The sequence below is a fragment of the Amphiura filiformis genome, chromosome 9 (assembly GCF_039555335.1).
Source record: "Amphiura filiformis chromosome 9, Afil_fr2py, whole genome shotgun sequence".
Classification (NCBI taxonomy): Eukaryota; Metazoa; Echinodermata; class Ophiuroidea; order Amphilepidida; family Amphiuridae; genus Amphiura; species Amphiura filiformis.
The window spans coordinates 8,199,146-8,225,659 of NC_092636.1; the positions used below are offsets into that span (position 1 = coordinate 8,199,146).

Below are 26,514 nucleotides of genomic sequence, written 5' to 3' on the forward strand. Positions count from 1 at the left end.
ATACAGTTTAAGTAGGACTATTATACTCAATACATTGAGGTACAGCACCTATATATATAGGAAGAAGTATTTTGTGTCGGATCATTTGTCCCCCCTTTGTTCAAATCACATTTGGAACATGCTGATACTAATTGCAGTCTACAGATTTGTATCAAGTCTAGCATACCAATGAGGTCATTGCGTTGGGACATTCCCCGTTGTCGCATGCAGGTCATTTTCACACCAACCGGCAAACTGTGCGGTCGGTGTGCCAAAGCCAAGCTCAAACGGATTTTATACACAGCTTGCGTGAAGTCGGCATATTTATTAAATTGGAAAAAATATCTAATAATATTTAATAGAAATTGGTTGTACCAAGGATTTATATTTATGGATTACTCTCTTTGTTATACAGTGGAATAGGTTAACATTTTTGCTTTTGGTAAGTTGCTGTATATTTGCTCATTTATTCATACTATCATAGGTTGTCCGTCGGATTGTACTGTAGGGCTATTCATTCATTCATAAATCATTTTAACCGGGTTTCTGATACCAGAGAAGATCTGTGACCAACGATTGACATCATGATCTGCATGTTTTTGGTTAGTTTCAATAAATTTCCAAGCCTATTAAAATTATTAATTAAAAAATTTTGAAATGGTTTGCGCTTTTAAAGGGCATTTCGTGATCCACAGCCTCATCCCCCACTTTTCTCAAAAAAAGTTGAGATTTTTATATCACTGGAAACCTCTGGCTACATAATGTTTATGTACAAAATATTTCTTGCAGATTAATTCGTTTTGCAAAGATATCGTGAAATTTGAATTTTGTTATGGTGCACCAGAACGAAATTACAACGCATTGTCTATGGAGCAGTGTAATACACATAATATGCACATAATCATGCATAACTCGCAAACGCAAAATCGGAATCAACTGAAATTTTGGGAATAGGCTTTTTTCGTGGATATGTACTGAAAAAATGTCATAAAAAGAGGATGCTAGGATCACGAAATACTCCTTTAATCATGTTAATAATATATATTAATTTGTACGGAATTAGATATTTAGAATTGCAAATACGTTTGACCCATGCATCCATGTTTTAGTCCCATGCTCAGAGTTTGATACAATTACTGTATTTTATTATTGAACCGAGAGAAATAGGCAAAAGAACAACTAAACCTGATGAGACATCATTATTTTTTGGCTAAGGAATGATCGATGCAGTGTGAAATAATAATTATTCAAATTAACAAATATGGCGAATTTCAAAGCTAGTTGTTTCAACATAATGTTATTTCAGCATCCATCGATCATGCACACGTCGATGGAGAAAGAAATCAAAACTTGCATCAAGATTTATACCGGAAACAGCCCAAAGTAAGGATTACCCGAATCAGGCCCCTCAAGTGAAGTAGTCGCTTTAAAATTAACTCCTCCATTTCGACAAACCAGCTGCTACAGCTAGCAATACGACGTGGTTTTTCATCATAATGAAATAGCAATTGAAAGCACACCAAATGGCATAGCGGTTTAAACTTTTCAAAAGCCAAGTTCACGGGTTCTTGGGCTATATTATTTGTGCTTAATATTCTAGCGTCGGATAGCAATTTGATACTGCAGTTTCACACGTTTGGGCAGTAGCCTTTTCTACCAACGAGGAAACGATCTATTGTTGTGGTGACAATTTGTTGAAAACCATAAATCAAACAAGTAAAGACATGAAATATTTTATGTACATTTAAAAATTAAAGTAGTTTCTAACTAACTACAGATATTAGTGTACCATTTATCGTTAAAACCCTTTTTTTTTATCACATTTAGGTTTTTTACAAATGATTTATCTGCAAAATTGAGAATAAATCTGAGAATAAGTGCCATTTGCATACTCTCAAAAATGTTGGTTAAAACAGGGATATATCCCCGGTTAAAATATGAGAGTTATTAAATAAATGTTTATTTCATTGGGGCACCAGGTCCAGGATCGCGTTCGTGAGAAAATTCTTGCCATAAATTACTAAATTTATAAAATTATGAAATCTAGTCATGTTTTTCCTTGGATGTGTCCTTACAAGGCTCAGTTCACCTCCAAAACACCTGTCAAACATATGGTTTGCAATTGAAATTAAAGGGCTAATGGTTTAATTACATCGTCGTTTAGTCTTGTACAATCCAAAGATAGCTTGGAACATGCCTGAGGTCAATGGAGTCAGCTCAGCTGTTTATTATGGAGGTCAAGTGTATACTTTCATCATGAACTTGATTCTTGGCAATGATAAATACAGACTGGTTATTTAGATTCTGAATTATATCCGAGTTTTTGAAGGCCTATGATTGCTCTGAAAACTATTCAAGAAACACTAACTCTGACTTTTTTCATTGGTAGATATAATTTAGGCCTATAGTATAGGCCTGTACATTTGTGAAGGTGGCAGGGGAAAGGTTCTCTAACTGCATATTCAATTGTTATTTACTCAATTGTTATAAAGTTGTTAAAAGCAACTCACTTACTCATGTTTAAAATTTAATGTAGTGAAAAATCAAAATCTAAAAATTAACCCAGTAACCGTAAATCGTCAGTTTAACAATATTTCTGTTTAGATTTTAGTGTTTAATCAGTACTTCCTCATTTTGAAATGTTTGTATTTATTTTTAGCTCAATTTTGTCAAATATCACAGAAAGTACGAGGTAATATGCAGGTTTATTTAAAATACAAACTATTTCTGTACTGAACTATTTATAAATTTAATCCATTCAGGCCAATAATTGCTCTAAGAGTTATACGTGCTGGAATTGTTGATTTGTTTGGTTAAAGTCAATCCTGTAATCCATATTGGTTTTCCTCAATAATTTCAACATTTCTCATGGAGGTGCCTATTATTTATACAAAAGAATTAGCATGATCAAATTGTTATATTGTTCCCTGTGTGGTCATAAAATATAGAAAGAAATATTCAATATATCAATTGATATTATATATACTATAAATGATATGAGAACTAGAATCATCTGCCACTACTGGATTTAATGCGGCATGAATTTTATTATATATATTCACAATTGCATGACAATGGAAATCAAATTAAAACGTTGAGACATGTTTCTGTTGCAGTTGGGAATAAATAATATTTTTATAGTTGATAAAATATATTGGAATATTGTATATCTGAAAGATCCATTATCCTATAGTTGCATAAATGGGGGAAGATGTCTCGTGATAATACAGATGCAATTAAGAAGATTGACCATTGCATTCAGCACAATAAAGCGCTCCACAGACTCCGAGTATTGTACATACAATATTGTATGCAACATATCTACGTTATTTTATCTATTGCCATTCTATTTCCAGTAATGTTTAAGTTCTAACGAATGTTTGATGACGAAAAATCGATAATATGTTACATGTAATATCTAGTAGAAATATATTATCGATTTTACGTCATCAAACATTCGTTAGAACTTAAACATTACTGGAAATAGAATGGCAATAGATTAAACAACGTAGATATGTTGCATACAATATTGTACGTACAATACGGAGTCTGAAGCCCGCTTTAGGGCAGTTTTTGAGGATTGTAAATTATTTTGTTTTATATTGCAAATGAAGTGTTTAGGCCTAAATTACTTTTATATAAATTTTTTAATAATTTAATATTAAACTGGAACTTACAATGTAGTCAAAATTAATATGAATATCGTCTGAATTATGCATTTTACCATTTTAAATAAACTACACAATTGTAAATATAATAACCGTATTATTGTTATTAAATATGTTGTTGACATTATAATTGCATATAAAATATCTAACATTCTTTTATCATAGGCCTTCAATGTTTTGAAGGCCTATGCTTTTATCAATATTTGCAGTTTATGTTGTGATCCAAATATCTTATCAATGATATTAATATATGATCTGTTTTTAACAATAGCATGATCTGCCTTATCATCAGTGTCTGTGCAGTTTTAATATTCGGCCTATATCCTTCAGTGTTTAAAATATCAAACTTGATACATCATGCTGAATTAAAGGTGAAATATTAATACATATTTTCTAGTATTATTATGACAGGTCATTTGAATAAAATAATTTTTTTGAGTTTTGGTCAACATGGCCTTGGGCAATTCAAATTATATACATGTACATTAGATATGCTCTGTTAAACTTGCACGTGTAGATTTAGTTTAAATATTGAAATTAAATTGTAGGGGTCTTCGACATGTACAATCAAATTCATTGTCATGATTAAATTTGGTTATGCCGATGGTTAAAATGTTCTGTTGGTAACTTAATGTTGTATCACAGACCTTAAATTTCCCTAAATGTCAAGTTGATTCTCTAAATTGTCGCCCAACTGTCGGGAAATATATTTGGTCAATATGTAGGAGGGGAAAAGTATGGCGAAACAACGACTGGAATTTGCCCTGGAACAAACAGTGTAAACTGGAACGTCAATACACAATATACACTGATAAAATTACGAGATAACTTGAATTATGGAATGCGGTTATCTACTGATTCATATGATGCTAAAGTTGAATTGTGCTGACAATATTGAGATTCTAGTCTATCAACACTTAAAGGAATGCAAGATAAATATTCAGATAAAATTATGATAACTTAATTATCTATCATGTCCATTCACGCATTTTAATTTTTATTTAATTAAATGTAGACCCTAATCCGGTGCAAAAGAAGTGTGAAGCAAATTAGTATTAAAGTTGTTGCCGAAAGTAAAGTACTAGTGGGCCTACTTTTAATATTAAATCGATTAAAAAAATATATGATATAGCATGTTGGTGATATGTATTAAAGTTGTTGCCGAAAGTAAAGTGGGCCTACTTTTTGAATCGATTAAAAAAAATATATGATAGCATGTTGGTGATGTAATTTTAAGTAGAAGTTTAATAAATAATGAATTAGTAATAGTATTATATCATTATTTATTGATGTAGTTTCAATAACCAACTTCTAGGACACCTATTGTTGAAATCTAATGTTTATTTATCACTTTGTCTAAGCTTTTGTCGGAACATGGTCATCGATATATGTAAAGTGAATCACAACTTTGGCGGCCCGTTGCCACGAGTGATAGGCCTATATAAAGTAACTAAACGGAGGTCGAAGGAGAGGCGGGTGTATTCATTTCTTCTGAAAGTTGTCATGAGTCAAAAGACAATCTTATTGATTCAATTCAATATTAAGGCAATACACACAAATGATGATGTCACCTTTTGAGTATAATGGGATTGAGTGACAATTTTGACAGGACCTTGCCTCAAGAGCCGGTATTGTGCTGCTTGATATTCAGGATCGATTTTGTAAGGCCGTATAAAATTAATATTTTGGTTCTCGTCCCCTCCCTCCTCAATTTCTGTGATTTGTCAGATTTTTTTTTTTTTTTTTAGATTTTTCAATTATTTTAGACTTTGAAATGATCTATGAATTTTTCATACATAAAAATAAGTTTATTAGAGAACAAGGATCACTTCCAAGTCTTTTTGTGGTACTCTAGGGGGTTTATCCCTCAGAATCTCACATTTAAAAAAAAAAAAAAGTGCCTCATCGTTTCTTCAAGCACTGTTGGAAAAAACCGAAAACTACTGAAAATGGTGATTTTACATTGAAAAAAAAAAAAAAAAAAAAAAAAAAAAAAAAACCTCCCTCCCTCATCAATTCATGAAAATCCTCTGGACGAGAACCAAAATATTAATTTTATACGGCCTAAAGTAAATAAGAAAGATGTATGAGAAGACACTAAAGATTTAAAGAATGCTTTTATATTTTGATTTAATTTTGAGAGTATGCTATGAACATTCTTGGCAAAATTTCAAAATAGGAAGTAGCTTTGGTCAAAAAGTCACATAACTTTCAGTTGTGTGTATTTTTGCAAGAAAGAAATAATAATTTATCAATCAATCAAAAAGACCACAGCAGCGGAAGCTTTGTATGACGTCATTAGACTCCGCCCAGTGCATGCTGTGGAGCCGGTAGACAGACCTCCCTGTTTGTAAATTGTGGTTTGGTGTCAGTCTAGCGATCGACTCGGCACGCTTCGTGTGAGTGGTCCTATTAAACTTCACTTTGGATTGGAATACATTCAGCCAAGTATATTGGAAATACGGAAAATACCAATGTGGATTTTATGTTTAAACGTGCATGGAGACGCTGGAATTGTAGAAAAGGTATTTGGATTTGGTAAAATTGTATGAATGATGTGATAATCTTTGAATTTGGTTATTATATTATATAAGCTTTTATGAAAGGCACATAGCGAGCCGTGTTGTTTACATGCATGGATCGCAGCTGATAGGGCCTATGCTGGGTGTGTGTCTATGGAGTGTTGATATCTCTGGAATGCTGATTCTCTATCTCAGAGACATCTATGATCTACATGGAGATGATTTTAATTTTGGTATGTTTGCAAGGCCGTGGGAGAATATGAATTTTACAGGTCATATAATTTTACTTTGAGTGGAATTGATGATCAATATTGATCATAATATAAATCTTTCTTAAACTATTTTACATACCAAATAGAATTTAAATTTATTGAACTTGAATCAGAACTCGCATACATGACTGTGTCACCTAACTACCTAGGCCAAAAAAAAAATAATAATTTCACGACGTCCCCTCCTGCTTCCATTTTTGAGGTTTCTTCAATTATATTTTTATTTTTTGAAATTCAGTTAGGCCTATAACTTTTCAAAATATGTGTAGGAAGTTGAGATGCTTTCTTACTAACTTAGAGCCTTGCTATAATGCTATTCAAGAAACATCTAAAATTGGAACTACAGTGTAAGGTTTTGAGATCATTAGAGGGAGCGTACCTATATGATTCTGATATGCACACAGACCGTTGACCGGTGAGATACCAGTGCAGAGGCATGGGGGGCAAGATTTCCCCTCAACTAATAATTGGACGATAATAATGGGACGATAATTAACATAACCACCAAGCCGGGGGTGCGGAAATTTTTGCCATATTGAAGCTAATGAAATTTGGTGTAAAAGTTAAATATATTCGCTTGAAGCGCGCAAAAATTGGCACTTCGGGGGCTAAAATGGCCAAATTTGAGGTTAATTTGGTCGGAAACCCACGTACAGGCGTCAACATTGGGGGGTTACCCCCCCCCCTCGGGATCTACACCTAAAGCTTAAAGCGATAAGTCCAATTTGCTAAACCAGAACACCCTAAAATTAAATTGATCAAAATCAAAATAGCACACACATACTCTCCTGACAAAATGTCTTTCCGCACCCCCCTATAACCGCAGAAAATGTTAAATTGTAAATGATACTACAAATGGAAAACATATCAAACCTAACAGTCACTAAAATATAAACCATGTAATCAATAATAGTCATAATTGCAGGAACCTGGAACCCTCATTTATTACAAAAGTTTTTTTGTTGTTTTTGCTCATGTAGTGGGAAAGTTTTTTCTTCAAAAATGTCCAGCCCCCTCCCCTCCCCCTCAAGTGATGCATACTAAATGATGTAATTCAAAAAATATGGTGACGCAATCAAGAGGAATAGAATACACTCTAACCCACATGGTCCATGAAAAAGTTACCTTTAGCAAGTTCCAACTTGCCCCAAAGTTCATAGAGACCCATTGATCCACAGTGCAGGTCAACCAATATATTTAGGTAGGTAAGGTATTCACGCCAGGGTGCACATAATGTGTAAAGTAATACTTTATTCTATAGAACCATACAAGAAAAAAAATGAGGCAGTACATTGTGTATTTAATTCAGTCTTTTGCTCCCTCAAGACTATTGATTTATTCTTTCTTTGTTATCTTTTTTTTACCTGCAGGCTCTGTATACCTACCCAGCTGTGACAAACCTGACCTGTGACTTTGGCACATAGAATTGTGGGATATCTACCAGTCTGGGGATTTTGAAATAAATAGTGGATAAAGTTGGTGTGAATAACAAACCTCATGGCAAAACCAAACTTAAATGTGTTTACGTGAGCGGTAGCAAACATCGGTAACCATGGCTGGGTGTATGTTACAAGGAAAGAGATTCTACTGCCGGGAGTGGGCATTTCAGAAACTTTTACATGGCTTGGAAAGTCGCCCATCTTCAAAAACATGTGGCACCCTTATCATGGGTGGCTCTGGGAATGGGAAGACTGCCCTCTGTACAGAGATTGTTTGGCCGACGTCAAATTATGGCAAGCAGAGAAGTCTTAGCAAGAGAGTTCTGGCTTATCATTTTTGTCAGGCTCATGATAAGGATTCACTGTCGATGACAAATTTCATCTTGGGACTGTTGAATATGATCTCCAGATCCACACTAATTCGTGGATTTGATGAGAAGATTCGCGAACCCGGTGTTCAAGCTTGTTTAGAACCTGCTGCCATTGAAAGGAATCCAGATGAAGCATTCAAGAAGGGATTTTAGAGCCTTTGTGCACATTGAATCCCCATCAAGAAACTGTTGCATTCTTGTTGACTCTGTTGATGAAGCTTACCCATATATGGAAGGCGAGAGGTGCTCTACCAGTAGAACTATCGCAGAAATCTTAGCCAACCATCATGAATTGTTCCCAAAATGGCTTTCACTTGTATGTAGCGCAAGAAGACAAAGCAAGAACGTTACGCGAATGTTCACCGGCTTTCGCAAGTTGAGCCTGGATGACTTGAGAAAGTCGCATGTTGTGCGCGATGTTCAGCAGTACATTTTATGTCGGCTTGATCGCGAGGAAGCCTTACGGCAGCAGCTTAGTAAAGACACTGCAGAAATGCTCAATCAGCTGCACATAAAGAGCAACGGATGTATCATGTATCTTGAGAAAGTGTTAGACGGTGTAGCGGAAAACTCTGTTTCCTTGAAGGAAATCTCAGAAATTCCTGGAACTCTTAATGGATTATATCTGTGGTTCTGTCAGAGATTGTTCGCAAGGAAGCAGTTCACCAAGATCAGACCAATATTTAGTGTTCTCCTTGCTGCCAAGTGCCCACTTCTAGAGGAAGAACTGTTCCTTTGTACAAGAACAAAAGACTTCTCTTTAACAATGGAAGACTTCAAAGAAAGACTTAAACAATCTAAGAGACTACTGGTTAAAGGCAAAGATCAGAGAATCCAGATGTTTCACAACAGTTTTGTGGAATGGTTACAAGATGTAAAATACTGTACACAAAAGTATCTATGTAGACGAGAGGAAGGACATGCTATGTTAGCGATGAGATACTCGTTGAATGCCCCGAAGTTGACCCTAGCAACGCAAGTGCAGGACTTTGCTAATAGTCTTATTCATGCCAGGATTATGCCTCCTTTGGATAGTTACCACCTGGCCTCATGGTTAATATGGATGGGGACACCGTTGAGAGACAGTCTCATGACAACAAGCCCAAAAGACCAGAAAACCTTGGACCTACTTGTTAGAGCCGGTGCAAAGGTTGTTGATTTGGATGAACAGTCCGTTTCGTTACAAGATGCTCTAGAGAGGGAAGAGTCCCTCAGGAACTTGTTAGATAGTGGTGCCTCCATTAACCAGGTGGATACAAATGGTAGATCTTTGTTAGCCAATGCAGCTTACAGTGGTAATGTCCATATGGTCAAGTTCCTTCTCAGTAGAGATGCAAATGTAGAACTTACCGATAGAACAGGACAGACCGCTCTTGGGTTAGCGTCAAGACAAGGCCATGTTGAGGTGGTCAGAGCGGTACTTGAACATGGATGTGAAATTGATCATGTAGATCATGATGGATGGACTCCACTTCGATCAGCGGCTTGGGCCGGACACACGGATGTCGTTTCTACTTTGCTGAGTTCCGGAGCAAAGGTGGACTGCAGTGACAGCGACAAGCGTACGGCACTTAGAGCAGCTGCATGGGGTGGACATTATGATATTGTTAAGAAACTTTCTGAACACGGTGCAAATGTGAATCAGTCTGACAATGAAGGCAGAACTGCACTGATTGCAGCTGCTTACATGGGACATAGTAACATTGTGGAGTTCCTTCTAGATCAGAAAGCAGAAATTGATCATGAAGACTGCGACGGAAGAACTGCTCTGTCTGTAGCTGCCATGTCAGTTGCTGTAAATGAAGGACATACTGATGTCGCCACTATTCTCATCAAACGAGGTTCAAAGGTGGATCACAGTGATCATGAAGGAATGTCTTCTCTGCTTGTGGCTGCTTATGAAGGTCATCAAGAGGTCGTTGACCTATTACTTGAAGGTGGAGCTGATGTAGACCATACGGATAATAACAATCGTTCGCCTCTGATAGCGGCTGCGTCAATGGGACATTGCAATATCGTTAAATCCCTCCTGAAATGGGACTGTGCTGTTGACACTATAGACAATGAAGGGAGAACAGTGCTTTCCATCGCTGCTGCACAGGGTAACACAGACATTGTGAAGCTTCTACTTGAACGTGGATTAGATGAGATGCATCGAGATAACCACGGTTGGACTCCACTCCATATGGCCAGTTATGAGGGGCACCATGACGTTTGCCAGGAGTTCCTTGATCAAGGATCACACATACAAGTAGATATTGTAGATAGAGATGGAAGAACACCCATGATCCTTGCTGCTCAAGAAGGTCATATTGAAACTGTGACAACTCTACTTGATGCAGGTGCCAGCGTATATCATACAGCCCATGATGGTCGCACTGCGCTACGAGCTGCTACCTTAGAAAGCCACAGAGACATCATCGACCTTCTGTTGGAACGTGAAGCAGATGTCAACTACAGAGATGGTGAAGGAAGGTCCACTCTTTACATGCTTGCTTTGGAGAATAAGATCCCCATGGCCACTTACTTGCTGGAACACGAGGCCGATCACGGAAAATCCGGACTTGGAAGGAAGAACAGCTCTCCATGTGGCATCATGGCAAGGTCATTCTGACATGGTAGATTTACTTCTCGGTTTCAACGCTAGCCCAAATGCAATAGACAAAGAGAGCAGATCGGCTCTTCAGTCAGCAGCATGGCAGGGTCACGTCAGAGTTGCCAAGTCATTGCTTGATAAAGGTGCAATCATCAACCACACATGTAACCAAGGTGCATCTGCTTTATGTATAGCAGCTCAAGAAGGTCACGTTGAAGTGGTCCAAGCTTTGTTAGAACATGGGGCTGATCCAAGCCATGCTGATAAACACGGCCGTACAGCAATGCGAGTTGCGCTGAAAGGATCTCACCAGAGCGTCATCAAACTACTAGAACAGTACGGAGTACAGAATCTCATGTTATCGCCCCAGACAAGTAGATCGTCTCACAGCAAGACGAGCACAGTATCCTCGACATCATCTAACCATCAGAGTGCTGGATCATCTTCATCTAATCACAGCGATATGAATGCTTCTGCTTCAACTAGAGTGCTTACAAATGGTGCTTTACTACAGGGCAGTTCTCCATCCAATTCACCAGATTCAACCTTCGACAAGCGCAAATCTTCCACATCAAATCAGTCGTCAAAGTCATCATCTATGTCTGCAAGTAACTCAACCATTCATCTACATTCAACGAAAGAGACTTCCACAAAGAGCCAGTCTTTCACCGAGCAACTTCAGCAGCACTTGAATCCTAACCAAGCACAGCAACAGCGAATGGTACAAGCTCGAGCCAGGTCTCCAGAACCATCAAGAACACCTGGGGTGATGATGCAAAGAATGACTCCTGCATCAAGCTTTCAGACCATTCCAGAGAACATCGTCACAGCTCACAGCTCTGAGCAGCTCCAGCAGATGCAGATGCAAGCAGCCCAACAGCAGCAACAACAACAACGTGGAAGACACTTTTCTGGGCCAAATGTGCAATCACCAAGGAGATCACCCTCCCCTGTACCCCACTCTTCAAGATCTACATCACCGAGTGTCCAATCATCAAGTCCACTGTCTCAGCAACACTCTCCTAACATGGTGACTTCTCCACAGCACTCGCCTAAACACTACACTCAGAATAATAACAATAGACCAATGTCACCGCAACATATGCAGGCCTATGTAGCTCAACAACAAGGATCTCAAATGTCAGTTGCAGGATCACAGCATAGCTTACATCAGTGTGGTTCTCACCAACATCAACATGTGTATAATGGATCGCAAAGTCTACAACACAACTGTAACAGCTCACTCCATGGTTCACAAGCATCTCTTGTATCACAGACACAATCACAGAGATCAGGACATCCTGGATACGTAGTGAATGGTCCACGAACAGTGTCGCCGCCAACTAGACCCATGTCACCACAAGTTGCTCCATCACCGTGTCAGTCCCCATGCTGTCAACGAAGGGTTGTTCAAAACCAGATGATACGCCAGACCATGTCTCCACAGCATCATATACACAGCCCTCAACCTAAGCAGCCATACCAGCAACAGCAATTTCAGCCTCATCCAAATGAGCAGTTCCAACAACAACAACAACAACCAGGGCAACAGTATCCACAACAACTCAACCAGCAGTTTCCACCGGGGCAAGTGTTTCACCAATCTCCACCACGAAGAGCACCGAACATGGGCACAAACGGTAGTGTAGTAACCAATGGAAGCCATCCGCAATCACCATGGCATCATCTACAACAGCAAGTTCCTCTTCAGAAAGCCAACTCCCTGTCTAACATTGCCAACCAGTCTCCAAGTCATGGACAGGCTCAGGCGTATCACCATCATCATCACCATCTTAACAGAGCAGACTCTCCGCACCGAGCACCACCAAACCGTCCTCCAGTGTGGTCTCCTCCAACGTCAAGACGTCAAGTCCAGAACCAACATGTACACCAATGCCAGTGCTGTAACAAGCCTAATTCGCCGCAGATGTCCCCTCACCATTATCCTAATAATGGGCAGCAGCAGCAGCAGCAGCAGACATCTCCTCATCACCATGCAAATGCACCGGTACCGGTGTCGGTGCCATCCTCTCCGCATCATCACAACGGACCGGTAACAAATCAAGCGGTTCCTCAAACCACAAGCTACGGAATACATCATGAGAGATCCCACTCCCAACCAACCATTGAGAACATGCAACAGCAACAGGATCAACAGTGTCATCGTAAAGCTTCTCTACCGGTGTCTTTCAATCAAGTCAACTTGCAGAGAGTCCTGTCCACGCAACCGGCTCCACCGGGATCCCCGGAAGTCAAATCCAAGCGAAGGAGTAAGATCAAGACCAATCCAAACTTCAAAGGATTTAATAATCATCATAACAAGACTGGCAGCTTGCATGGGAGTAACTCAATGTTGGCTCCTACTACTCCGACTCAGACCATCATTGGCAGCGGCGATAATGGAAAGCTGTCTGCGTTGGAACTCAAGCATGCGATGAAGATCAGTTTTGAGGGACCATCCACCAAGAATGGTTTCAAGAAGGAAACACCTCTATGATGGTGAGTAGTACAATTTCTTCTTACTTGATGAATTCTTAATGGTTTTTGTTTGCAATGTTCTGTTCTGTGATCCTTCATAAACCAAAAATTGTCAAAACATGCATTTATGGAGGAACTGAAAAGATGTTCCCAGTAACGGAATAACCAGATCAATTTTTGTCTCGCCTCTCGCCTGATAAGGCAGGAGACTATATAATCACTTTTCCGTGCGTATGTGTGTGTGTGTGTGTGTGTGTGTGTGTGTATGTGACAAATTTGGTTAAAGTTTTGGTTAAAGTTTGCCTTCCGCCTATTTTCTCGGAGACTATGAGTCGCACATTCCTCAAACTTGGTGGGTGGGTGCATCTTGACCCGAGACAGAACCGGTTTGTATTGGTTAGTGCGCCAAGGTCACTGAGGTCATGTAGGGGTCATCTGAGGTCAAATTAGTAAAAACTGTCGTATGGGCATGAAACTTGGTTGGTACAGTCAACATTTAAAGCCAAATTTTTGGAAGGTCATTTCAAGGTCACCAGGGGTCATCTGAGGTCAAATTAGTAAAACTGTCGTATGGGCATGAAACTTAGTTGGTACAGTCAACATTTAAAGCCAAATTTTGGAAGGTCATTTCAAGGTCACCAGGGGTCATCTGAGGTCAAATTGGTAAAAACTGTTGTATGGGCATGAAACTTGAGGGGTACAGTCAACATTTAAAGCCAAATTTTTGGAAGGTCATTTCAAGGTCACCAGGGGTCATCTGAGGTCAACTTAGTAAAAACTGTTGTACAGGCATGAAACTTAGTGGGTACAGTCAACATTTAAAGCCAAATTTTTGGAAGGTCATTTTGAGGTCACCAGGGGTCATCTGAGGTCAAATTAGTAAAAACTGTTGTACGGGCATGAAACTTGGTGGGTACAGTCAACATTTAAAGCCAAATTTTTGGAAGGTCATTTCCAGGCCACCAGGGGTCATCTGAGGTCAAATTAGTAAAAACTTTTAGATGGGCATGAAATTCGGTGGGTACAGTCAACATTTAAAGCCAAATTTTCGGAAGGTCATTTCAGGGTCACCAGGGTAATCTGAGGTCAAATTAGTAAAACCTGTTGCATGGGCATGAAACTTGATGGGTACGGTCACCATCAGCCAGATAATCGTGCCCAGCCGATAACCACCACATTCATTTACCTCTACCAAAAGTAATCGCGAAAGCAGGCGAGACTCGTGGTTCGAGAACCGCCTTGTTGTGTTTATGGGCTTACATAGCAAAACATTTCAAATTTATGTATACTCTAATTGTGCAATATGCCTGGTGTCAAGACTTCAGTTTTACCTAGAACACTTTGCATAATACATGTATATTATTATTTTTCATATCCTCCTCCCCCCTCCTCCCCACACAAATAGTTTTTTAGAGATTTCAAAGTGCTTAAGGGGATACTATACCCCTGGCCAATTTTGTGCCTAATTTTGCATTTTTCTCAAAAATTATAGCGTATTGGTGACAAGTAAGATATGTATATTATAGGGGCAAGGACTACAACTACTGCACTGGAATTTTATTTCAGCACAGACAACAGTTGTGGAGTTACAGTCAAAAATGAGGGAAAACCAATATTTGATCAATAAATCAATAACTACTTGCCTTGAGTTGCTGAATTTTCAGTGCAGTAGTTGTAGTCCTTGCCCCTATAATATACATATCTTACTTGTCACTAATGCACTCTAATTTTTGAGAAAAATGCAAAAATAGGCACAAAATTGGCCAGGGGTGTACAAATGTAGTACCCCCTTAAAAGAATTGCACTAACGATAATTTAATTAAACAGTGCTCACCTTGGCTTTCTTTTTTGGCTTGCACAGATTCTGTGCCACTAACTAACATTGTTTAAAATGCAATGTACGTGTAGAGCTACACATTTCACACTACAGATGATATAGAATTTAATCCTCTTTCGCTTGACCTGGTTCTGACCGTATCCAACATTTTACCACTTCATCAATACCGGTTGAAATCAACACCACAAAATACACACCTTAGTTTAGAGGCGCGATTTGGAAGTTAGCCAGCCAACACCGCCGTGTATATTTATCAGGTATTGCACTGAGGCTCTTGCTGACTCATATAGCGGTGTTGGTGTTGTGCCTTTGTTGATGTTTAGAGTGAAAAGGAAAACAAAATAAAATGGGGGTTTCTTTCTCAGACAAAGAAGCAAAGAAAAATATTCTTGTTTGGATTGCTGTGTTTGTTCTCTGGATTCTAGCCTCAATTCAATAATAAGTCTAGTAGAAAGCAATTCAAGTATAATGCAGTTGAGCAAGAGTGCTGCAGCTCGGATGCCATATTGCTTTTACTTATGTACCATATTCAGGCACTGTCTATCTCATTCTCCTGTTTTCCCTAATAATAATACATGTTGTTTTATACACCTCGTGATGGCATTCTTTTTGCCAAGATTGTAACTTTGTATGGAAAAAGTTATTGATCATTAAAACCGAATGTCAGTTTTTACATTTAACATGTAATGGCGCATGCAGCTTGAGGTCAAAGCGCACATCTAGGCCCTATAGAGTTCATTAAAGGTCATTTTATCAACCCACTCAACATTGAGATTACATACACTCAAGTATACCTAATGGACTGTATTTTTCCTGAAATATGCAAATTAACACATTTTGTCTTTATAAAAACTAAGTTTTGTTTAAATTCGTGAAGAATTATTCTTCTTCTTCATATCACCTAGATGAACATACACATATACCACCTCCGGGTATAAAATGCAAACTCCTACCTATACATGTAGTATACAAGTACAAAATCTACAACCGAAATTCAAGCTGGACATTTCGCTACATTGTTATTTTACATCCAGATAGGTCAAGGGTCATCCCAGGTATGCCGGCATCAAGTTTTTAAGGTCAAACATATATAGCCTGTAATGATGAGATCAGTGAAAGCCAATCTGTGTGTTTGTCATTTGATGAGATGCCGGCCAAGATTCCTCGCTAGTGCATTAACGTTGGAATCTGACCCATCATTATATACTACTACTTGACATCGATGGCAGCCAATACTCAACACATTAATTAGTGACTAGATAGTGAAAGACTAGAATCATTGACGCTGCATCATCAAATTACTCTTTTTCGATGCTAACAATATTTATTTTTCCTGTGGTCGAATCCGTAAACCAATAATATTAACTGCCAGTATTTCAAAATTAGAGTTGTAATCTTCAAGAAATGAACTAAGGATCAATGAAAGTAAAATATACATGTACTAGAAAAGCAAATTATATTACCGTACTGACGCGAGTATAGTCCCACCCCGTTTTTGGGTGAACATTTGTCAAAATTGGGGGTGGGACTATACTGAATTTCAAATTTTTGTAGTGTCCCTGGACCTAGACCTAAATGCTAGGTTCATTCATGGTTGACCTAAAAAAAAAAATTCAAGATGTTTTGTAATTTTAATATGAAAATTGATAACTTGTATTCATGTCATAGTCTATTAATGATTTCAAAATGCATTGAATTTGAATGCATTTTGAAATTTTTTTTATTTCTGAAATTTTTCGAAAATTTGGGGGTGGGACTTTACTCGAAGGTGGGACTATACTCGCGTCAGTACGGTACTTGCTGAATATTGAGACTTCTGAATTTCGGTGTCCATTTTAGAAATTAGTTTCGGTCATAAATTATACATTGCAGGACTTCATCGATTCGATCATTTGGTTTGTTTTGTTTTAGAGCATATGTAGTCCTAATGAATTATAGTGTGAGGGATGGTTTGTTGTTTAAAGCTAATTCAACAACTCCTCCTATACCTTTGTACCAGAGCCAACCGTTGTTAATCCGTGATGAATCCACACTTTTACTGTAGCGTATACGCGAACGCGAGCGAGACTACGCGTTACGCGAGAGCGCAGAAATTTGTCATGCCTGGAACCGCAGCGATGCAAGCTTACAAGTTGAATTCAGTATTTTTTCAGGTAGCGGCAAAACTTTGCCGTTTTATTCCGTAGTTTTATTGCTGATATTAACAGAGAAATCATCGAAAATTTTGTAAGACTTAGTAACAATGATTAACTGACATTTCCTCGGAAAATAATCGTGAATTATACGATCTTTAGCTTCTTTTCGTTGTTGAAAGGATTCAATCATGTTTCACCGTTGTTCATCACCGTTTAACAACTCGCGTCCGGCGCGTCTGCGTGGTGTACTTCGCTCGGGCAGCTAAAGCTGCCCTCGCGAAGTAAACAGTGATGAACAACGGTGAAACATGATTGAATCCCTAAATGTATGTGAAGCAAAACAAGCCAAACAGACCATTATACTAGTGCTTAATATACCGATGTGACATAAACTGGATGTGGCACTACATGTAATGTATGGGTGTAAATGGATTGCTTGATTTGCTTCCATTTCATTTAATTTCTTCTGGCTTTGCTTGACTAGGTTTCTCCAACCATTTTATTTCTAGGAGCCTGTAGCAATTGAACTTTTAAACTAAACCACCTAAAATAAATGGTTTATTTGGGTTCAAACATAGGGGAATATTACCCAAATGACAATAACAATATTTCTTGTTTACAACACAGACAGGAATACTGTGAACTTGGCCTTCACCTGATGACATTGAGTGTCTCATGGGCAAGTTTATTTACAGACAGAAAGACCCACCAGGTCTATAAAGTGACTGTACTTTTACTTCTGTACAAAACAGGGCTAATGTCTGTAATTGAGCTACAAGGTTCTGAAACAAACATTCAAACATATGGTCCTAAATTTGATTAGTTTAACCTTCTATAGTTGGCCTATTTAAACATTGTTCTAAGGGTCCACTATCACTGACTATGGCACTAGCAAAGGGAATCCACACTTCGAAACTGGAGTTGTTCTTTGAAGAACCAAATCAAATTTACAAGAGGGCAAGCTAATGTGTGTGTTCACTGTTCATCTAATTCAATTTCTGTCATATCAAACACGGTTTGGTGAGGATGAAATGCGTCAGGGGTTGGATAGATGGACAGTGCAATAGAATATTGTGTGATCTAGGTTTATTTATTCGGCATTCAGAGAACAAACCCTTTGTGCTGATTGCAATGAGATATTTTTGTTCGTTGTAAATCGTTGGCACACTTATGACGTTGGAATTTGCATGGTTGAAGTGTTTTACAGAATAAAACTTGCAAGTAACGCTACACACATGAAGTCACATCCAGGTGTGTATGTACATGTATAGGCAGGACCCGTCACATGTGTATTGTTCAAATCCCAACCTGAAAACACAGAACAAATCTTTATCATATGGCGGTTAAATTTTCTGCACAATACAGTGAGGTAAATACATACATGATCTAGGTGTATTGTATGCTTGTGAAGACTTTTCTTATGTATGCATAGCCAACAGTCAAATATTATTTTAATTACCGGTACATGTAGACATAATTTAGCCATTTGCTTGACAAAAATATATAGCGGTACATTCACAAAATATATCACACACAGATGCAGGCAGGCACGCACATACCCTCACTCACTGTACTCCCCTCACATATACATACACACACCCCCTCTCATACATGATAATGAAATCATTATAAGAAAATTAAAAGGGCATTTCGTGATCCACAGCCTCATCCCCCACGTTTCTCAAAAAAAAAAGTTGAGATTTTTATACCACTGGAAACCTCTGGCTACATAATGTTTATTTACCAAAAATTTTTTGCAGATTAATTCGTTTAGCAAAAATATCATCAAATTTGAATTTTGTTTTGGTATACCAGAACAAAATTACAACACTCAACAGTGGCCTATGAAGAAGTGTAATACACATAATCATGCTTAAATTAACTTGCAAACGCAATATCGGAATCAACTGAAATTTTGGGAATAAGCTTTTTTCGTGGATATCTACTGAAAAATGTCATAAAAAGAGAGGGAGGGCCTTATACCTTTAGACCTAATAGCAAATAAACTCTAATAAACATTTGGGTGATGAAATCATGATGAAATGCAAGGGAAGTATTTCAGACTTTCAAGATTATCTTTTGCAAAACAATAGTCATTAATTTGAATTGTACAAAATAATGGCACAAAATTGAAAATTCCATGCTGGATAAAAGATGATATGACTGGTACATGATTGAATGTGTGAAATACAAGCCCTAAAAGCATTCTGAAGTCAGTCAGAATTCAGCACTGCACACATGTTTACCCACTAGCATGTTTACCCACTGCCACACCTTGCTGTATAAACCCAGAGTATTTAAAACACAGGAAGTTTGAACCTGTCAGGTAGAACTTGCCCTTGGACTTGAATGCAATACAATACATATTTTGGTTGCATTGTAATTTTCACATGAGGCCGGCCTGTGGTGTTACAAAACTGTAACAGTTGCAAAGAGGATTTCAAAATAGTTGAACTTGCCAGAATAACTTGAACTTAGCTTCAAAAGTTTAGAACTTTTGATTGTTAATTTGCAAACATTTTGGTGGTAAAATTTAATTGAATTTAGGAGTAATGTGATAGGGTCTGTCACCCCAAGATGACCTGTACACAGTGGTGAGCATAAGCATGCAGAGATTCACACAATCAAAGAATCATAAGAATGCTTTCTTGATGGTAAATACTGCAGGCATTTTGTTCATTTCCCCATTTCTTCTCTACTACTGTATTAAGATCGAATAGCGCTCTTTGTCTATCAGGCAACAGGGGGGAAAAGCCTGTTCTATGTGCCTAACCGACCAAGATTTCCATTTTTGAGATTTAAAAAAAATGCTGTATGCATGTAAAATCAGCAATTTTTTGGCCAAAAGTACCGAGTTTGATATAAAATTGGATCGGTTGAGCCCATATTTATTGGTCGAGCTATGAGTTTTAAAATATTGGACGAGACATAGTCGAGTCCAATATTTTAAAACTCATAGCTAGACTCAATAAATATTACGTAAAGCATCAATTTTATCATTATTATGTGTTGGATCCAATATTATCACAACTTGGATCCATCAAAACATAATAATGATATAAAACTGGATCGGTTGAGCCCATATTTATTGGTCGAGCTATGAGTTTTAAAATATTGGACGAGACGTAGTCGAGTCCAATATTTTACAACTCATAGCGAGACCAATTATAAATATTGGGTGTAAAGCATCCAATTTTATCATTATTATGTTTTGGATCCAATATTATCACAATTTGGATCCATCAAAACATAATAATGATGGAAATTGTTTTATGCATGTAAAATCAGCTGTTTTGGGCATAAAGTAGGTTTATTTTGACTGCAAATCTAGGGAAAAAATTGCAAACAGGATTGAGAAAGATATTGTCCAATTTGTATTTATCGGGCTGCCGACAAGAGCCAAAGAGGATGCTAAAATCATGAAATAATTTTGTTGTGCATACATGTAGGCTTATTTTAGTAAATTATAAGGATATTTTGGAGCAAGAATGTTACAATGTATTCGGGTCATATTGTCCATGGATGCCATGTACACAGCATAAGCCAACCCCAATTAATCAGCATTATTTCACTTTGTAGATCTATGTAAACATGTAAAACAAAATCTTATTCTTCCCACAGCATTTTTCCATAACATGTCAAATGTGGAAAAGCCAAGAGCAAAACGTTTCTCAGCGGGGTCCCTACTTGAAGTCATTATCCACTGAGAGTAGGAGTATGCAACATCTAGCCTTTCCAAAATAGCAGGGTAATACAACGTAACATATCGTAATATACTTACGACATGTGCCACCTGCAAAAACAGGCGATGTGAAGCGGTGAATAGTACTGAATACTGCAATGTAAATAGGGCCCCTTTCCGAATTCAGCAACATAATATCACCAAATTCTGCTCATTTCACATACAGTGCCACACACAATAAACTTCAAAATGTATTGCGCATTTCATTTCTGGCAATAATTAGATCAAATGTATGTGGCATTTGTGCTGGCCCTAACGGCTATAAATCTTAGAAAACGAAGCCACTATGCATGCATCCAATATGATTTGTTCGCGTAATCACTCCAAATCATATACATGTACATTCGGTTTCAATGGCCGTGCCAGCGAAATACCCATGGCTACTGTTTGCCAATTTGAATTTGGTCAGAAAGAAAACGTATCAAAGCTTGTTTGGTTTCAGGGCACACATAATACACACTTGTACAGCAACACCAAGTACAAATTTAATTGACTACATGTATACTTATAGCAATTTGTAAATGTTAAAATTTATGTGAGAACCCAAGTGTTTATATATCAAACACAACTAAACCAACAAATTTAATTATACAAATAATACATTCCAAAAGACAATTGTAATTTCTATATTTGATTATCGAAACAAACATCTACTTGATGATTGAACAAAGAAAGCCAATTATCCACTACTTTGGCCACTTTGTCTCATTCCAACCAAAGCCAGCTGAATTTTGTGGTTGATCTTAGGAAACTTTTGCTACAATGAGAAGCTAGCAATGGCTGTTTGTTCCATATCAATAGACAATTTTTAACCTTTTTGGATGCCTGAAAGAAAACAAAGATTTCCTTTTTGAAGTTTTTTCTGAAGCAAAAGTACAGATTCAGTTGTAGAAAAGTGTAGGCCATGTACAAAAGATGTGTGAAGAAGTTTTTGAAATAGAAATGTATTACCCCCCCATGTTAAGTAGCCTGTGGTACAATATGTTTAATTTAAGCAACTCATTCTGAAAATAGGTTTTGGGTGTATCAAGAATACATTGTAATAGACCTGTACCCATTTATATACATGTACTTGCAGTTGCATCGGAACTCATAATATTTGTTGCATCACTTCAAATAACTGTAATTACATGCATGCCTCTTATTTTGCTTGCTTGAAAATCCAAAAACTATTTTCCCACACAGCGCACAGGTCTGTAATTAGTGTAGGTTTACAGAACTTCGTTGAAGGTTTTCAATATAATAGAGATGTACCTTCCAGTCTAGCTACCATATGGCCTGAAATATTCATGCTCACGTTTTCTTTCCCATGGTAAAAATAGTGAATTCTACAGTGCATACTGTGCAATGTACACATCCCCTATTCAGGTGGTTTGGGCTATTCTTTGATGCTTTGTTGGCCAACATATTGACAGGAACTTTGCTCACACATATGATTTACATTAGGGCATGGTAAAAAAAGATTGCGTTTCTTGTGCTACACTGAGGGCTGGTTGAAGTAAAGTCAATAGTGGTTTTTTTTAGTGGATAAATGCTGGGTGGGCGATCTGTGCTGGACTCTGATGCCGGTATGAATGATGACTCTAAGATGTTCAAACAATACAATGTAGTTCGTTTGGCTCAGGAGCATCACAGTTTGGGAACTGGGCAAGTTCTAGGGACTCACATCCTTGCTTATGATAGAATCAGTTTCATATTAATGAGTTATGCCACATATTTCAACTTGAAAAACTAGTGCCTTTCTCACCTCAGTAATACATGTATGTCAGGATAATGTTAATATATGTAGGCCTACATTTTGTACAGGGTGTCCCAACTTCTAAATGAATATTACAACTAATTCCAAGGACTTTCCATTGCATCTTGAAGTTCAAAACTTGACACCATCATGATTTAAGTATCAACGTTGTTGTCTTGCTAATGGCATTGACATTGTTGATTTTTGAATCCAAAGTTTTATAAAAGTGTCACAAATGTGGACCATTTTAACATTAATTTGAATTAACAAATGTTGACCTACATTAATGATCAAATGACCCTTGAAAATTGTGGCTTATTTCTAAAGCTGATCTTAGAAATTACAAAGTCTTATAAATTAAAGTTCACATTATGTTTATTTCTGTATGAAGTACAAATTTGTAGTACCACTACTTAAAAATGCTTTCCAATGGTTTGTAGTGCAGACTGAGTACATTGTAGCATTGGTATGGAATTGCACAAAGATAAATAACAAAGTTTACTTTCTCAATTCTCTGTGTTGTGGTTTGACATATTTCCCATGTGCACTTAGCTACATGTCAGGGGAACAATTTAAATGTTCAGGTGAAGTGAAAAGCACCCATTTTATTTGAACAATTGAACATAGAGATAACATCATGTAAATATCAATTGTTACTGCCTGACAAATTTCTCAAGTTCAAAACCACAACGGATGCTATTGTGTACCTATACATTATTACCGTTACAACAATGGTCTTATACAAAAGGATTCAAAATTGGCATTCAGCACGTAAAGCAAATAACATCACTTCTGCATGGGAAAGAGATTGTCTGTGAAGATGTCACCTACATGTACATGTAGACTGAATCCTTGGTCATCAACCAATTTATTTATTGCGTAATGATTGTTTCATTCATTCATTTCATTCGGCTGTGAAGCAGGCGACTACAAAGTGTCTCCATGTACTACGATCTGAAGCCAAAGTGGCAATGGCATCTGGCAGTAGAAAGTTGTCAAAATCCCCCAACAGTGTTTGCACATAAGACAAGTAGGATGTTCTTTGCCTTCCAGGTCTTCTTTTACCATGTAATGGGGTGTAGAGAGCATATCTTCTGCATGGTTCATCTTCCTGCATCCTCAGGATATGTCCCAGGAATCGTAGTTGTCGTGATCTGACAGAGTTGATAAGAGGCACAGTGTTGGTGATGGTACAATGTATAGACCCTTTCATTACTAACATGGTCAGTGCGCTTGATGTTCAGCATTATCCTGTAACATGATGTACCAAAAGCGTTAAATGATTGTTAATGACGACTGAAACACAAATATATTATTAAAAAAAAGGGCCTGCACCAAGAAAATATTTGTGCATGACTTTTGTTACCATTATCACTGGTATTACAGAAAATAATGTTAGTGATCTACCACAGATATGTAGAAAACATAAAATAGACCTAAAAATGTGAAAAGAGTTCAAAGTTAGTATTACATTTTTGTGTATGTAGACTGTAATCTCAACATCAAATTTACAATACCAATATTTATACTCATTTTACAAAGAAAGTTCATGTTCACGCGACATGTCACATACCGATTTTAAAGTTGATATGGAATATTAATGTATTGTGTTAGTATTTACTAATTGGTGTAAACATGTAACAGTCTGGTGAACCATATGGGTGAACAAAGGGTAGCATTTGGAAGTCAGGATCATTAGGTTATAAAATTATGACAGAAAGTTCATGAAATTATAGTGTGGGGGATTCAATGATTGAACATTTGTATTGTTTGACCACATACTTTTTATGTATGTACCGGGGTACTTAATAAACCACCAATTTGGATGATTGTTATCTGTATTATTAATAGGGCATGTACATGTATTTTTCTTTTTGTGTGTTCACTGACAGATTTTTACATTAGATCACATAACCTCTGAGGGGACTGGGGAGGGCATGCGCCGTACGGGTGTAAAAATGGTGTTTTTGAATGTGTAATGCATTTTGGGGTCTTCAAGCATTGAATTTCTAGCAAAAGTGGTATAATTGAAGACTGATTTAAAAGACTTGTTTGCATATGTCGTCCTGTCACCAACCAATCATGTCAGGCCTTTGCCCTGACGTCAGACGCAAACTAGTCTTTTTAATTCGGTCTTCAATTATAATTTAACCTGTTTAAGGGGACCAGAAATTTATGGTAAATCAAGTTTAGGGGTTATTTTTTGCATCACATGTGTACACATCCCCCAGTCACCTTCTCTTTGTTCTCCTTTCCTTCTTCACCCTTCTCCTCCCTCACCCTGGGAAAAGGTCTTCCAGGTACACCAACATGGTCAATACCACTTCGTATTTTGTGAAAGATAGTATTAAATGATGCAACTTTTTCTAAAGAGTTCTTTTTATATATTTTCTATTCAATACAGATAACCTATGTGGACACTTAACCAACAATTGGATGACCCAAATGGATTTATATTGTGATTTCTACCGCCCTAACTTTCTACAGAATTACAAATGGATATAATACGTTTTTACCTGGGATATACTATTGGATTATAAAAAAAAAAAAAAATGTTTGTGTATTGCAGCCATGTTTGGTTGAGAGACAACATAATATGGAATTTGTACCATGAACTACGGAGATATTTACTTGACCTCCTGTCTTCATTCATATTATTATTGTGGATTATATATGATACTGGATACACTTACAGAATTGAATTTTTGAAATACAGCCAACTTAATTCTACATGTACTTAACATTTGTACAGCGCATCGTTATTTGCCGATTGGAACTTTGGATTTTTTATAACATGTACGTAACCTCGATAACTGATGGATAATTGTGATGTCTAAAAGCACTGTTGAAAGCTCATCACGTGCGTTTGTGTGACAATATGCAAAGATGGATATGTTTGCCAGTAATGGACCATAATGGCCTCATCCCAATGGCATAGTTCAATAACCTCAATTAAACAATCATAGTGTAAAATTTGACCTCAAGTTGCAGAGTATGAGTTTTTGTACCCAAATTTTCTAAGGTCATTCAATGAATGTACAAATTGTATTGGGGTTAAAGGACTGTGCCCTGATAGATGAAGATGTTGTGGATCCTAGTGATAGTGTCTACAGTATCTGTTGGATAATAACAGTTTTTGATTACAATGCAAGATGTTTTCATAATGGGCTGTTGAAGTTGAAATCCATACACCCCCTATGGAAGACATGACCTTAAATCTCCTACACAGGGGGTATAGTTTTCAAATGGAGTCACCCAGTCAGGTAACCTCATTTGAAATGCACACTCCCTGTGTGGAAGATTAAGGTCATGTCTTCCATAGGGGGTGTATGGATTTCAACTGGAACATAGGTGTATGGAACTATATCATCGCTATTTCATAATGTTGATTGGGTAAACAGCTTGACAAACAGCTCGACTGTTTTGACAAATTAATTTTGAAATTTATATGTGACTGAGTGTTCAATAATTTATGCGGGGTGGAGGAATTTGAATTTTACAGACCAAAATTTCATACACCCCTCATGATCACAATTTTATTACACCTCTATATTCTAAGATATAGAATTTCATGTTCCCTTATTTTCATGTTTAAAATGGTGTTATCCAGCAAACACAAAACATTTTCAAAAACGTTCACAAAAGGTTAGAAAAGGCTAGCTGCCAGAGAACATTTAAATGTCAAGTTATACAAAGGGTATAAATCATTTTAATAACATTGTTGAAAAAGCATTGTG

The 26,514-nt window shown here is 37.3% G+C and overlaps 1 protein-coding gene across 1 annotated transcript; it reads left to right on the forward strand.

The window, feature by feature from the left end:
• Nucleotides 1–6,032: 6,032 nt before the first annotated feature.
• Nucleotides 6,033–25,310, forward strand: LOC140160576 (uncharacterized). Its single transcript, XM_072183819.1, is given in 5 exon segments — nucleotides 6,033–6,172; nucleotides 7,812–8,394; nucleotides 8,396–10,799; nucleotides 10,801–13,346; nucleotides 25,182–25,310. Coding segments are annotated over 3 exon segments (5,349 nt in total). The 5' UTR covers nucleotides 6,033–6,172; nucleotides 7,812–7,993; the 3' UTR covers nucleotides 13,345–13,346; nucleotides 25,182–25,310.
• The last annotated feature ends 1,204 nt before the right edge of the window (nucleotides 25,311–26,514 follow it).